Raw genomic sequence first — 15,762 nt, 5'->3', positions numbered from 1 at the left:
CTGCTTGAGGAGGGCTGGACAGGCTGGGGACAGGAAGGCGGGGAGGTGGCCCAGAGAAGGACACATCAAAGCTGAGACCTGAAGCTCAAGGGGGAGGAATGCAAGAGCCCAGGCCCGGAGCCTCCCGGACTCGGCACCCTGCTGAGGGCCCCAAGGGCCGGACGCTGCTCTAGGCGCACGGGGGTCTGTCAGGCTCTCAGGGAGACACCGCCTCGTCCCCTGGCCCCCCATGAGATGCCCGCTGCGGGAGGGGCCAGACTGGGAGGGCCTCCCCGAGGACGGGCATGTTGAAGCGAGCCAGGCAGGGAGGACGGAGCTGAGGGAAAGAATGCGGCCAGCATAGCAGAGGCTTAGCCAGGCACCAAGGAAACAATTATAAAACAGGCCACTCTGTCGCGACAGACACAGCTCTGTTTGGAGCTGAGGGCTCCAGCCTCAGCTCGGAGCGGTGTGGAGGCGGCAGGGGCTGGGGGCCCCTCCCCTCGGTAAGACCTCCCGAGGACACCCACGCGGCACCCCTTCTGCCCGCCTCAGCCTCCCCCAAAACCTTTTTTCCAGAGTGACAGATACCTGCGCTTTCTTAAATTTAAATTTAGTCCTGGTGGGAAGAACAAACCGAACATGCAGCAGAAAATACGCAATTAAAAGCCTGTCTTTGCTACACTGACTTTTAGAACCTAAAGGAAAAACTGACTTCCATAAATCAAACTTGGAGAACTTAGTATTTGTGTTTTATCTGCTTTTTTTTTTTTTGGCTGCGTTGGGTCTTTGTTGCTGCGTGTGGGCTTTCTCGAGTTGCGGCGAGCGGGAGCTACTCTTCGTTGAGGTGCGCAGACTTCTCATTGTGGTGGCTTTTCTTGTTGCGGAGCACGGGGTCTAGGCGTGCAGGCTCAGTAGCTGTGGCGCGTGGGCTCCAGAGCTCAGCTCAGGCTCGGTAGTTGTGGCTCACGGGCTTAGTTGCTCCGCAGCATGTGGGATCTTCCCGGATCAGGGCTCGAACCCGTGTCTCCGGCATTGGCAGGCAGATTCTTAACCACTGCGCCACCAGGGAAGCCCTGGCCTTGTTTTTATAGTGCCCAGAATTTGTCTTTATTTCTTCTTCATCCAGGAAAACAAAAAGGCACCTTGAAGGCCATCTGTTAGCTGAAAACATTTTTAGAGATACAGTAAATACTAGCACCTAAGTTAACTTTTTTTTTTTTTAATCATAAAGGCCCAGGTTATTCCCGAAACACAGGAGATCTGATATATTTATCTTTTGTTACTGGCATAATAAAAGCAACAGCAGGTCTGGTGAGAACCTGAGTGTTCTGGCCACAAAGAAGAAACTGTGGATTCTGGAAGGACAGGGAAAAGCCGGAGAGAAGCAGTCAGATAGATTTTATGCTTTAATTCTTCTGCCCTTCCGATTATTCAGCACAAACTCCCTTCAAAATGACCACTTGACCTTTCCCACAAGAGCCATTAACCTTCCATAGGCTGTCGCGTAAACAGCTTAATTTTCTGAGGGCAGCATGACAGAAGAAATTACAAAGGCAATTCCCACTCTCGGTCCAAACAGATGCCAAATGTAAATCACACCGTTTCTAGGAGGAGGACACTCTGCCCCAGTGCCCCCGCCACCCTGCCTCCTTGGGGACTCCGCACAGCCCCACTCCAGTGGAGGACAGCCCCTCACCATCAATGACCCCCACGTGGATGCGACAGCAGCTCTTCATGGCTCCTTGGGCTGTCCCGGGAAGCTATGACCTAGGCCCAGAAGCTGTTGGTCCCTTTCTCTGATTTTTGAGTACCCAACCCATAGCCTAAGCCACAATCCCCAGCAGCTAGAGACCCCACTAATTGCTTATTTGGAAAACAAACACTTGCCTACTGTTGAATGTGTTACAGAATTACAAAGCTAAATGAAACTGATCTCATTTTTTTTTCGTTTTCAACAATATACCTATTTTGACTACTACCCCTTATCTGGAATAGTAACTTTTAATAATTAGAGACAATTTTAAAGAAAAAAATTTTAACATAAATGAGTTATAACAGTTTCTTTTTTTTTTTTTTTGGCCCCACCGTGCGGCATGCAGGATCTTAGCTCCCCGACCAGAGACCGAACCTGTGCCTGCTGTGTTGGGAGCATGGAGTCTTAACCATGGGACCACCACGGAAGTCACTAAAACAGATCTTCTTAATTGTGTTGTTCTTTAGTGAGGGGTTGGTGACTTCAGGGATGCCTACAGGACCAAGCCAGGAGGGTAAAAGAATTAAGCAGGCCAGGTTCTGTGGTTTGCAATGAACTAAGCTGAAGAAGGTAAGGTTTGGAAGGGACTGTGACAGTTCATTTTATGTCAACTTGGCTGGGCCAAGCTCCCCAGATATTTGGTCTAACAGTATGCTGGATGCTTCTGTGAAGATATCTCTTGGGTGAGATTAACATTTAAATCAGTGGACCTGAGTAAAGCAGATTGCCCTCCAGAGCGTGGTGGGCTTCGTTCAGTCAGTTGAAGACACAACCAGAACGAAGTCTGAGCTCTGAGCAAGAAGGAACCTGCCAGCAGACAGCCTGGCATTCAGACTGCAACTCTCCCCTGCATCTCCAGCCTGCCGGCCTATGCTGCAGATTCTGGACATACCTAGACTCCACAATCAACTTCTCTTTATATACACATCTTCCTCAACTTACCATGGGGTTACGTCCTGATAAACCCATCATAAGTTGAAAATATTGTAAGTCAAAAATGCATTTAGGGCTTCCCTGGTGGCGCAGTGGTTGAGAGTCTGCCTGCTGATGCAGGGGACACGGGTTCGTGCCCCGGTCCGGGAAGATCCCACATGACGTGGAGCGGCTGGGCCCGTGAGCCATGGCCGCTGAGCCTGCGCGTCCGTAGCCTATGCTCCGCAACGGGAGAGGCCACAACAGTGAGAGGCCTGCATACCACACACACACAAAATAAATAAAATAAAATAAAATAAAAATGCATTTAATAAGCCCAACCTACCAAATATTATAGCTTAGCCCAGCCTACCTTAAATGTGCTCAGAACACTATATTAGCCTACAGCTGGGCAGCATCATCTAATGCAAAGTTTATTTTATAATAAAGCATTGAATATCTCATGTATTTTATTGAATACTGTACTGAAAGAGAAAAACAGAATGGCAATCTGGGTACAGAATGGTCGTAAAGTGTATCCGTTGTTTACCCTCGTGGTCGAGTGGCTGCCTGGGACCTGCCACTTGCTGCTGCTGCCCAGCATCATAAGAGAGCATCATATTGCGTACGGGAAAAGATCAAAATTCAAAATTCGAAGTCTGATTTTTACTGAACGTGCGTAGCTTTCACACCATCACAAAGTCGAAAAATCATAATCTGAACCATCGCTAAGTCAGGGACTGTCTGTATATACGTCTCCACATCCTGTTGGTTTTGTTTCTCTGGAGAGCACTGACTAATACAGGACACATTTTATTTTCATCATAAACACACGAGAATATTTGTAGCTCCAAAAAGAAGTATATCCTCTCTTCTCTTTCTTTAAATCTTTCATTTGCCTATTTTGAAAGAGACATAGCCATGAAAAGATATTTCTCTACTATGAGAAAACCAACAGTTGGTACAAGATGAACGGCAACCAACTCTGAAACCTGGAGAAGGGGCAGGAGGACACGGTCAGGTCCATGGTGCACCGGAACTAACGGACCAGTGGCTCCAGCCAAGCTGTGGTGCTCTCGGGAATGTGGGGCCAGGACTGCCAGATCTTCTGATTTCTCAAAAGGATCCAGAAATCTGGTTATTTTACGTAAAATCTCCCAATTTTTAAAACAGCCTCAAAAAAATTTAAGATCCTGTGTGGACCAAATGTCTGCTCTTGAATGTAGCCTAGAGGCGACAGAGCACAGGCTCTGGGGGGCACTCCTGGCCATCCTGGCACTTACAGATGGGGGGACCATGGCTTACTTCACCTCCCTATGCCTCAATAGGCCCATCTGTAAAATGGCAATGACACTGCCTACAGCTCAGCGTTGTGGTCAGAATTAAACATGGAACTACATAAAGTGCTTAGCAATGGCTGGCGGCCAGATAAAAAGCCCCCTGGTGTCACCTGGAATAGCTGCCCTGCTCAGCAGGCAGAGAAAGGAAGTTCCCAATCACCAGAAGCACCTAAGCTGAGAAAGGCTCCCCCAGAGATGGCCACAGAATTCCTGCCCCGCACGAGAAGCTGGGATAGAGCTCCACAGCATCCTCGTGGTTCTAAAATCCTAGTGTTGCTTCCATTGAGGACAGAATAAATCTGCACAGCTTTCTGGAAAGCAGCTTGGCAACATACATTAAGAACCTCAAAAATACATATCATCTGAAATGCACAAAGATACCGATCACAGCCTTACTTTGGTAGAAAACTAGAAACAACACAAATGTCCATCAGCAGGCGTTGGTTACAATAACTATAGGAGAGTTATTTTTTTAAAAATAACTGTAGGGGCTTCCCTGGTGGCGCAGTGGTTGAGAGTCCGCCTGCTGATGCGGGGGACACGGGTTCGTGCCCCGGTTCGTGCCCCAGTCCGGGAGGATCCCACATGCCGTGGAGCGGCTGGGCCCGTGAGCCATGGCCGCTGAGCCTGCGCGTCCGGAGCCTGTGCTCCGCAATGGGAGAGGCCACAGCAGTGAGAGGCCCGCGTTCGGCAAAAAAAAAAAAAAAAAAAAAAAAAAACTGTAAAAACAGTTGACAGGAATAACCTCACCACAGAGACATCTACTTATTATATGGAAAGTGGTTCACAGAATGTTTGGTGAACAACTAAAAATGGGTGACAGAAGTAGGTCAAGTTTGACACTGATGTAAATACATGCATGTGTAATGATCTCTCTGCACAGGAAACCACTTGGAAGGACGTATATCAATACGTTGACAGTTGTTTTCTCATGCGGTGGGACTGGAAATTCTTTTTGTTTTCTTCTTTTTGCTCATCTGTATTCTCTAATTTTTCTTCAGTGAATATGTGCTGTCTTGGTGGTAAAAGATGGTAAGAAAAATAACCAACATGGCTTTTTAAAAGAGAAAGTGAGGCTCAGGCTGAAGACTCGGACAAAAATGTTGGTCACAAAATCACAACTTTACACAGACTGTGCTGTGCGGCCAGAGATATGGGGCCCGGACAAGAGCATCCCACAGGCCCTCGAGCCTATTTTCTACTACTTAGGTGCCCCCTTGGCCCAATCCATCCAAGTTTTGTGCTGTATCCTGTGAAAATGCACCTAAACTCAGGACAGTCAACACAGGCCCCTGAGATCTCCAGGGGTCTCCTCTGCAGTGACCCTCCCCTGCCCCTGGCCTCTTCCAGCCTCGGGCCCGCAGGGAAGCTTGACCAACCAGCTCCTAAAGACAGGGAATTTCCTCAAAAATTATCAAAAGATAGGAATGAAGAAATGAAGGGGGAAAAAAAGCAAGAAAAGGGGAGGGAAGGAAGAAGGAGTCACCCTGCGTCCACCCCACACCCACTTTTCCCGTCTTCTCTGCTGATTCTGTTAAGTCAGAGACGCACAGAGCATGACCCAAAGTGGCCATGAACGACTCTCTCTGCAGCTGACTTACCCTTTTCCCAGTGAGAAGAGCACAGGATTCTCCAGCTCCATGAGCACCTGGAAAGCTTTATTCATGTTTTGATAAGAAAAGCCTTCTCCTGCATCTGCAATTACGACACAGTTTGGGTTGGATGTGTCGATCTGATCAAATTCCGAGCGGACTCCTGGTGAGACAGACAGAGAGAGAGAGAGAGAGAGAGAGAGAGAAGGATAAAGCCCCGGCTGACATGGCCCACCTCTCATCTCCTTCCAGGAACATCTGTGTCTGCCTTGTCTGCCTGGCCCTTTCTCAGATGCTCTTTCTGATCGTCAAGCTGCCATGAGAGGTGGGCAAGGAAGGGGTGCTAGTCCCATTTTACAGATGAAGGAATTCTGGCTCCACACAGAGTGTGTGTTAGGATCCTGAAAGATGATGGGCCCACCCCTGGCACCCCCACTCCAACACCAGCATTACCCCAGAAGTTCCCTTAGTTCAAAACCATAGGCAGGAGACTTCCCTGGTGGCGCAGTGGTTAAGAATCCGCCTGCTAATGCAGGGGACACGGGTTCGATCCCTGGTTGGGGACGATCCCACATGTCGCGGAGCAACTAAGCCCGTGCACCACAACTACCGAGCCTGCACTCTAGAGCCCTCGAGCCACAACTACTGAACCTGCGTTCCACAACTACCGAAGCCCATGCGCCTAGAGCCCGTGCTCTGCAACAAGAGAAGCCACGGCAAGGAGAAGCCTGCGCACCACAACGAAGAGTAGCCGCCGCTCGCCGCAACTAGAGAAAGCCCGCGTGCAGCAACAAAGACCCAACACAGCCAAAAATTAATTAATTAATTTTTTAAAAAACCAAAACTCAGGTATCTGTCAACCGGGGAACGGATAAACAAACCATGGGATGTTCACTCAATAGAATGCCACTCCGCGATCAAGAGGAAAAGACCTACTGACACGTGCAGCCAAACAGCATGTTGGGTGAAAGAAGCCGTGCACACTAGGAACGGTTAACTCAGCAGGCCTGGGCTGCTCAAACCCTGCACATCCAAAGAAAGGCTGTCTTCAGATCAGGCCCACCACCACCTCCCGGGAGATCACCTCTGAGCCCTTGGAATAGTCTGCCTGGAAAGAGTGCTTTTGTGTGTCTGGGGCCCTGGGCTATGCTGCATCAGTTTGACACCTGGGGGCCTGGAGACAGAGTAGCCAAGGTCAGTCACACGGGCGCTGCATGCCTACCTGACTGACCCTTAATAAAACCCCCGGGCACGAGGCTGCAGTGAGCTTCTCTGGGTGACCACACCTCAGGCGTACTGTCACGCATCGCGCTGCTGGGAGAATGAAGTGCGTCCCAGCACGACGCACCTGGAAGTCCGCGCCTGGATGCTCCTGGTCTCTGCCCACGCATCTCCTCCCTTCGCTGAGTTTAATCTGTATTCTTTCACTGTAATAAACCATAACTGTGAGTAGGACAGCTTTTCTGAGTCCTGTGAGTCCTTCTAGCAAATCATCAAGCCTGAGGGTGGTCTTGGGAACCCCCAAAACTAGGTGCTGTGTGATTCTATTTATATGAAATTCTAGACACAGTAATCTGATTTATAATGGAAAAAAATCCAAACAGTGGGTGCCTCTGCAGGGGTTGGGGATGGGGACTAATAGGGAAGGGCATTAGGGAACTTTTGGGGTGATGGTAATGTTCTAGGTCTTTTTTTAATGTATATAATATATATATTTTGGGGGGGGCTGCATTGGGTCTCAGTTGCGGCATGCGGACTCTGTCGCGGCATGCACGCGGGATCTAGTTCCCCAACCAGGGGTCGAACCCAGGTCCCCTGCATTGGGGGCGTGGAGTCTTACCCACTGGACCACCAGGGAAGTCCCAGTAATGTTCTAGGTCTTGATAGGGGTTTGAGTTACACAGATGTGTGCATTTTTCAAAACTCAGCAAAAGCAGACTTGAGATTTTTGTATTTCATTGCATGTAAATTTTACATGAAAAGAAAAAACTAAACAGATTGAACTCTAGTTAATGATGTGAAGTGTTTAGGGGAAGTGTACCAATGCCTGCAAGTTACTTTGAGATGCATCGAAAAGATAAAGATGGATAGATGGATGGAGGGATGGGTAGATATATAATGAAGAAAATATAGCAAAATGTCACTGGTAAAATCAAGGTTAAGGGCGTACAAATATTCCAAGTAAAATTCTTCCAGCTTTGCTGTACATTTGAAAATTCTCATAATAAAATGTTGGGGGGAAGATTTATCGACAATAAAACTTGAAAAAGATTCAAAGTCTGAATAGTCAGGTACACCTATGGAAAACACAGACGCAGGATTACAGGTGAGGAAGGGCACCTGGCTTCCCCTTCAGCCTCTCAAGCTCTAACATCTGCCTGTTGGACTCACTGATGAACGATGCCTTCAAGGCAAACTCTGAGTTTCCCTCTCACCTCTGGTAGTTCCACCCCAGCCCTCCCTTCACCCTGGGGAGGGGAGGATTTTCTTTCTTAAGTTTTTCTGTTTCTTTAAGGACCTGTTCTAAAGACACTGGCAGGGATCCTAGATCACAGAGGAAGCATTTGGAGAAACACGATTTCTAAGGGCTGGGCATGTCGCCCTCGACTGGCGCCAGAGTCGTGGACTGGACACCCGGACCTCCAGGGAGCTCCCTCCATCTCTTGGAGGCCCGCCCCTGTCCGGAGGCGGAAGATCATCCTTGTCTCTGCCAGAGGTTTGTAAATCAGAACACCAAGTGCGAAGGAGGGCGGAAGGCTCGGCGCAGCTAAGGAGAAGTGTCCCGAATTCTGAAGCGTTGCTACGTCTCTGCTTTTTATCTTTTTGGCCGCACCGCGCAGCATGTGGGATCGCAGTTCCCCGACCAGGGATTGAACCCGCGCTCCATGCATCGGGAGCGCAGAGTCTTAACCACCGGACTGCCAAGGAAGTCCCTCTTCTTTTTAAATATTCAGAAGGCACCAGGTAATGCTGCTCCTTCCTCTCTGTTCCAGCAAAACTCCCCGCTGAGGGTCCAAGGGGCTCTTTTCCTTCATTCAGACTAATATCAGGAAGGAAACCTGTGCCGTTTGCCAGACAGCAGGGCTGGTTTTCACAAATACAGTTCAGAAACCTATGGGCCTCAGTCTAGCTTTTCATCCCCCCCTCTCTGTCTCTCTCTGTCTCTGTCTCTGTGTGTGTGTGTGTGTGTGTCTCTCTCTCTCTCTCTCACACACACACACACACACACACACACACACACCCCAGAGGCTAAAATCTTGCCCCCTTGACAATTCCTTGCCACCTTGCTTCATCCTAGATCACAGAAAGCAAATTCAGGGTTTTCCTCTGAGGAGCCACCTGGAACCTGCCTCCAAACACCCTCCGGTATGAGGCCGGGATGGATGGGGCCGGGTCCCCAGCAGGGAGCCCACAGGTGTCAACGGGAGCCACGTGCTACCTCTGTGTCCTGCCCGGTGGTCTGGTTCAGGTGAGAAGGGGCCCCTCCCCAGCCCCACCTGGAAAGGAGGCGCCTTCACCCCAGCCAGGTCCCAGGGCCCGGCAGGCCTACCGTCGTGGATAAGCAGGTGTGGCCGCAGGCCTCGCTCCTTCAGGATCAGGCAGGTGGCGGGGGCCGGGGCGGTCACCTCGTCCTCTGAGATGTCGAAGCCCAGACGCCGAAGCATCGCCACCAGGTCTCCCCGGGACTTCTGCGACTCGTTGGTGCAGAACCTCACCTTCAGCTGGGACCGCTTCAGTCTGGAAGTGGGGAGACAGGTGGAGGGGCTGTCAGCAGGCAGTGTGGCCTGCTGCGGAGGGGGCTGGACAGGCGCTTCTCCGAGGGCGCAGGCCAGGTCGCCACGGGCCCCTGAGCTGGGCCTCGACCGACCCCGGGGGTTTTGGAGCTGGAGCAGACCATTCTCACCCTCACTGCGCTTGACACAGCTGAGGCTCCCCAAGGTTCCCGCCTGGCCTCTGCCCGCACCTCCCCTTCTGCCTGGGACACGTCCCACCCTCCCCTGGGACACATTGCCCACGCACATGCCAGCTCTCCCGCACTCGACACCTCCTCCACCACACCATGCCGCTCAGCCTCGCGGGGGTCACCTCCGAGCGTCCTGGCCACCCCTCTGGACCTCCCGTCACAACGAGCATTTCCACTTAGCAACTGAGCTGACTCTGTACCCACACTTTCCCAAATACAAAGGTCAAGGGGCCAAGCTGAGGTGTGTCTCCTCATCACTGTCACCGAAGAAAGGTTTGCCAGACAGAGTCACCAGGCACACGGGCGAGTTAACGTGAGGTGAGCCTGGGATGCGTGCAGAGTGTCAGCGGCACCGACATCCTTCCCGTCTGAGCTCACAGGAGGCTCCGCATCCCAGTTGCACCTGCGCAGGCTCACCGAATGCAAAGCCACAAAGCTGATGCCTGAAGAGACCCCAACGAAATAACATTCAACCCTTCTACAGGCAGCTATTGAGCACCTACTAAATGCCTGGCTGGGGTGGGTGCACAGAAACGCCACGGTATCCGCAGGCAGGCTCTCTGACCCCCAGAGCCCTCAGTCGGCAGGTGGGGCGGAGACCACACAAAGGAAGGGGGAATCGGGGATTGAGAACAGAGAGGTGCAGGGAAGAACCAAACAGGTGAAGAGACAGGGTGGCCAGGGAGGGTGAGAAGGTCGGGGAGGCCTCCCTGGGGAGGAGAGAGCTCCGGAGCTGAGACCCGAAGGGAAGCAAAGAGGCAAAGGCAGAGCGGCCGGCAGAAGGAAGGGTGGACCTGGTAAGCGTCAGCGCTGCAGGTGTGGCCAGGCAGGAGAGGAGGCCGGGGTGGGGGCCGAGCAAGGGGGCCAGCGGGCCGGGGGGAGTGAGAAGAGGTGGGCTGGCCACACCTCTGGCCTGGCCCAGAGCGCACAGCCCTCCCTGGGTGAACCCCGGGCCACAGCGAGGGAGCCTTCATATTTGGCATCTGCAGAAAGCACGGTGGGGGGCCACGGAAGACACCAGGCTACAAGTCAAGAGGCCCGAGAAATCCTAGGGAAAAGGTAGAGGGTCTGTAGGTCCCCTTCTCCAACCATCCTGTGGGACGCTGCCCCTACCCTGTCTCTATCCAGGTTTTTCTTTCTAACACTAATCAGTATCTCCAATCGTCTCATTTCCGTATCTGTTCACCGTCTCTCTCCTGGACCCATGTGCTCCATGCGGTCAGGAATGGGGCCTGCTGGGCGCTCCTCAGCACCCCCAGTGCTTCACACAGGGCTTGGCACACGGCAGGCCCCCGATAAGCGTTTGCTGAATGACTGAGTGATGGAAAGTCCAGATGACAGCTGGTGAGGGGGACCCTTCCTTAGGACCACGCCTACTGCTTCCCCCAAGGGTGCCCTGACGGAAACAGACAGGATTCAGTGGTGAAGACACGCATTCCCACGCTACAGTGAGCTTTCAGACCCTCTGAGCACTGGAGTGGACAGGTGCGATTTGGAAAAAAATTGGCAGATCTACTGACAACAAGGCGAACGCAGACAGAGAGGCTGACAATGTCGTAATCAATTCTTTCTTAGTATTTGTCTTTCCTAATCAGGGGGTTATGAATTATCAATTACATTTAGTGGTTAATTGCCCTTCATAAAGACAGCTTTTGTATTTTTAAATTAGGCAGTTAATACATTGTAACTAATAGCACCACCTTGTACATTACGGGCAGATCTTCATTGATTGGCACCCGGGATGTGCGATCGCACCCAAGTTAATGGAGCAGTTGAGAGAAGAAGGCAGGGGGTGCCGGGGGACTAATTATTCCTAATGGATTATGATGTGACCTTCTCAGAACAGTGAGCAATCGGTGTGACAGTGAGATGACAGTGCCTCACATCTGCTATTCCAAACACAACTTCGATGCCCATAAAAAAACGAGTAAATAACAGAACTCACTTCAGGACACTTCAGCCACTGTTCTCCTTTGAAATACAACATAAGTTCATCCAAAACACATGTTTTAAAATCAAAGTACTAGTTTTAGGATTGAATCAGTCCCTGGAAAGTGGCGGGAAATGCTTGGGGAAGGCCCCTCCCTGTGGGTCTGTCCATTCGTGCCCCCTGACCGCACCCCCTTTTGACTTTCTGGCACAAGTCCCAGGTCCTCTCTCTTCATTTTTCTTAGTTACTAAAAATAACAGAAGTAGAGCTTCCCTGGTGGCGCAGTGGTTGAGCGTCCGCCTGCCGTTGCAGGGGACACAGGTTCGTGCCCTGGTCAGGGAAGATCCCACATGCCGCGGAGCAGCTAGGCCCGTGAGCCATGGCCGCTGAGCCTGCGCGTCCGGAGCCTGTGCTCCGCAACGGGAGAGGCCACAGCAGTGAGAGGCCCGTGTACCGCAAAAAAAAAAAAACAAAAAAAACCCAGAAGTATTCATTATTATTATTAAAATAGTAAAGCATGAATACAACATTACACTGGACCTTGCCTTGGGGCTCAGTATCCATGATCTGATTTCATCCTCACCCCCTAAGGGCAGAGCCCCCTACATACACCCTGTGTCCCCTACATGCACCCCCCAGGGCCCGGTGCCTGGAGCACAGGGGGCCCTAAGCACATGTTGAGAAAACAAGCTGAGGAGGCAAGAGCCACGGTCCCCGTTCCAGAGACGACAGAACAGAGGCTCCGGGGGGCAGAGACCCGAGAAGGTCTCTCGGCTTATAACCAGCGGAGCCCACGGGCCCGCAGCTGGCCACAAGGTGGCGGCCCAGGCTCTGGTCCAGGGGGTGGAGGTGCTGGTGCTTCCCCAGTAAGGGAGGCACCTGCCGGGGCAGGCCCAGCTCGGCCCTGCTGGGCAGGACACTGAAACCTTCCCAGGGTGGGGAAGGGTGTGCATGGGGCACACATGTGCGTGCACAGGGGACAGAGTGTGAGAAGGTGGGTCAGCACTGAAGGGGAGGCCCTGAATGGCCAGGGCTATGAGCTGAACTGCGTCCCTCCCACAAAATCGTATGTCGACTCCCTCAGGAGGTAATGAAGGTTGTTAAGTGAGGACAGAAGGGTGGGGCCCTGATATGACAGGATTAGTGTGCTTATAGCAAGAGACACCAGAGATCTCCCTGCGAGCACAGAGAAGAGGCCGTGTCAGGACACGGCAGAAGGTGGCCACCGAACAAGCCATAAGAGGACTCTCGCCAGAGACCCACCCTGCCGGCCCCTCGGTCTTGGATGCCTAGGCTTCAGAACTGTGGGAAGCTAAACCTCCGTGCTGAAGCCCCCAGGCCGTGGTATTCTGTTATGGCAACCAAAGGAGCAAAAGCCTCGGCATCTCTCGGAGGGGTCTGCTGCCAGAGGTCAGATTCAGACTCGGGAGGCCTGGAACGCGAATCCAATGTCAGGAGAGCCGGAGCCAGGCGTGGCTTCAGGGCCACGGCACAGTCTGCAAAGGGCCTCCCAAGGGGAGTGAATCCAAAGGATTTCAACATCGGACTGGGCCCAGCTCCAGAACATGACATGTCACCCCATCCCCTGACACCCAAGAACCCTGGGCACAGGGGGCCCACCGCAGGGTCCTGGCAGCCCAGAGCCGGGCTCTGGCTAGACGGCCCCTCTGAGACCACGGCCTCAGTCCACTGCACCCTCCCCAGACCCCCTGAGAGGGCGGGTACTTGCCCCTACTTCCCGTGGCCGCAACGGCTCTTTGAACTGACCTTTACCTCATCCCGGAGGCCAGGACAAGCTCTGAGTGACAACGTCGCCTGATGCAATTACCGAGCATCACATGAACTGGTCCCTTGCAAATCACCTCGGACCTCACACATCTGCTGGCTGTCGGCATCTGCCAGGGGCGCTCACCCGAAAATAATGGAAACCTTCTCATTATCGCTCGGTAGCAGGTAGAGTGCTAGGACGATTATTGGACATCCTGACTGACCTTGGCATTGCTCCACAGCCTGATGCCCTCTGGGCTCGCCAAAGAGGGGCTGGGCAGGAGGCGAGGAGGCTGCCCTGGATAAGGCCCCTCCTAGCTCGGTCCCCACCCCACCCCACCCCTGCCATCTGTCACCTTCATCTGACCCAGAAGGCCCTCTCATCACCCTGAGTCTTTGCCTTCACCCTCCTCTATGGCCAAATCCTACCCATCCGTCAAAGCCTGGTTCATATGTCCCCTCCTCCAGGAAGCCCCCCAGACCCCAGCCCCTGCCCGGGCAGAGCCCGTCCTCTTTCCACTTGGCTTTCACAGCCCTTGAAGCACAGCAGTGCTTTTCTATGAGAAGCACTTAACTGATCCAAACTCTGGATTTGATGGGCCCACCTGGTAATGCAACCAAGTCATTCTGCTTTCCAGAGAACTTCAGGAAGAAACCCCACGCTCACTGCCGATCCTGCCTGTGGACGGCACTGCTCCAGCGCCCGTCTCTAATCCTTCCTGGGGCAAGGTTGTTAAAGGGTTCCAGAAGAGAAAGCACAGTGGAGCCGGAGGATGGGCCTAGGCACAAGGGGGAGGAGTGAGTCACGCCTTCTGCAGGCGGGGGAACAAATGCCTAAGAAAGATGCTCTAATACCGAGCGGGAGGCCAGGTGGCCGAGAGGCGACCAGGAAGTGCTTCAGAGTCTGATGACTGTGGGCTGGTCCCGGCTCTGCCACTTAATGGCTGTGGGACCTCCACAAGCTGTTTCTTCTCTCTGTGGCTCAGTTTCCTCACCTGGAAAATGGGGATGAAAACAGCCTCACATTGTGAGGCTCCAAGGAGACCTGCAGTGCGCTTGCTCGGGCCTGGCCCACAGCAAGTGCTCACCGAACGTAAGCCGAGCACGTCGGCCAGTGGCCAGCAGGCAGGCTCCCCCAACCTAGTTCCCTCCCCGCTCTACCTGCCCCCACTGCCCAGAGCAGGCAGGGCACTCACCCACCTCGCCCCAGCCACCCCATGACCAAGCAGCGAGGCGGGTGGTGGCTGCCACAACCTCCCCTCCCCCGCTCTCACCACCTGCGCCCGCGTGGGGCTCCGAGGGGCACGGGCTGGGTCCTACAGAGGGGGCACGTGTGGAGGGTCTGGGAGGCCAGGCTGATGGCGACTCCCAATCTCACCCCCGCCCCGGGGGAGGGAACCCAACAGGACGGCGACGGGGAGGAACCCTCAGGCTGGGTGGGTTCCTGGTTGGGAAGGTGAGGCTGCAGGCTGGCAGGTCAAACGTGAAGTGACAAATGAGGTTAGCACCCAGAGGGGATGGGTGACTTCCCCCCCATCGCAGAGGAAGCAGGGTTTGTTTTTTTTGATTTTGCTCATCCCTGGGCTCGTCTTCAGACGAGGTCCACAGGCCCACCCTGGGCTGAAATTCTGGTCTCCTACCAGAGCCACCTCTATGTCAAGTAGCCTGGAATCCTCTCCTGAGACAGAAGAAACTCATACCAGGAGGGAAGGGAGGTGCAGGGGAGGAGAGGGGTGTCTCCCCTCATTCCTGCCTCCCTGACCCAGGCCCGCTCTGCCCCTGGGGCTACAACTCAAGACGCTACCTGATGGGGAAGAGGCCCCTGTTACTACTGAAATGGCCACAGCTGCAGATATGCTTCAGTTTCTCAGAGAAGGAAAGAACACCCACAACACCTCGGGGGGTCATTATGAACCGAAACTCGGGCGGCAGCGCCCAGCCGAGACCTTCAGAGAACATCAGCCTCAGCTTCCCCATCCACCAGCGTCAAGATCCCGTTACCTAGCAGAGCGCCACGGCAGCTTCCCCACCCACCAGCACCAAGATCCCGTTACCTAGCAGAGCGCCACGGCAGCGCCGGCCACTGTATGACTTTGAGGTCTGCGGCTGCTTTCCTTTTAGAAAGCCACAGAGATTGAAAACACACGTTTGGAAAATTGAAACTCGCAAAGTGCATATTTGTTCTAAGAACCCAATTTTTAAAAAATAGAAGGTCAAACAGGAGCCCACGAACAGAGCAGGGGCAGTTCTGCAGTAGAAAAATACAGTCATAAAGGAAGGGATGGAGGGAGGGAGGGAAGGAGGAAAGAAAGAAAGAAAAATACAGTCACACACACACCAAGGGGCACCCACGTTGATTCTGAGAGGGACCAGGTCCAGCTCCCCATGTGCCCTGATGTAGGGCCTCAGCTTGGGGGCAGGGAGATGCCTTCTGGCTGGAGCAGCAACAGCAGGGCTTTTCCCCCATGACAATGGGGTCCGGCACCTGCACCTTGCACATGCCCTTGGCCAGGCATCCATGG

General features: G+C 53.1%; 1 protein-coding gene across 7 annotated transcripts in view; it reads right to left on the bottom strand.

Annotated features, from left to right (window-relative positions):
• Positions 1–15,762, bottom strand: part of LHPP (phospholysine phosphohistidine inorganic pyrophosphate phosphatase) — a 139,651-nt gene that overhangs the window by 113,325 nt on the left and 10,564 nt on the right. For all 7 annotated transcript variants that reach the window (XR_003433960.1, XR_003433957.1, XR_003433958.1 and 4 more), the window contains exons 2-3: positions 9,130–9,317; positions 5,589–5,742 (exon numbers count right to left, since the gene is read on the bottom strand). Coding sequence is in view for 3 of the 7 variants with exons in the window: in XM_027112884.1 (XP_026968685.1) it covers positions 5,589–5,742; positions 9,130–9,317 (342 nt within the window). In the remaining 4 variants the exon portion in view is untranslated. The remainder of the gene's footprint in view (positions 1–5,588; positions 5,743–9,129; positions 9,318–15,762) is intronic.

This window comes from Aethalodelphis obliquidens, unplaced genomic scaffold (assembly GCF_003676395.1).
Source record: "Aethalodelphis obliquidens isolate GAN/ISIS:26980383/991018 unplaced genomic scaffold, ASM367639v1 scaffold11, whole genome shotgun sequence".
In the NCBI taxonomy this organism is placed as follows: Eukaryota; Metazoa; Chordata; class Mammalia; order Artiodactyla; family Delphinidae; genus Aethalodelphis; species Aethalodelphis obliquidens.
This window is presented reverse-complemented; position numbering and strand designations above follow the sequence as displayed.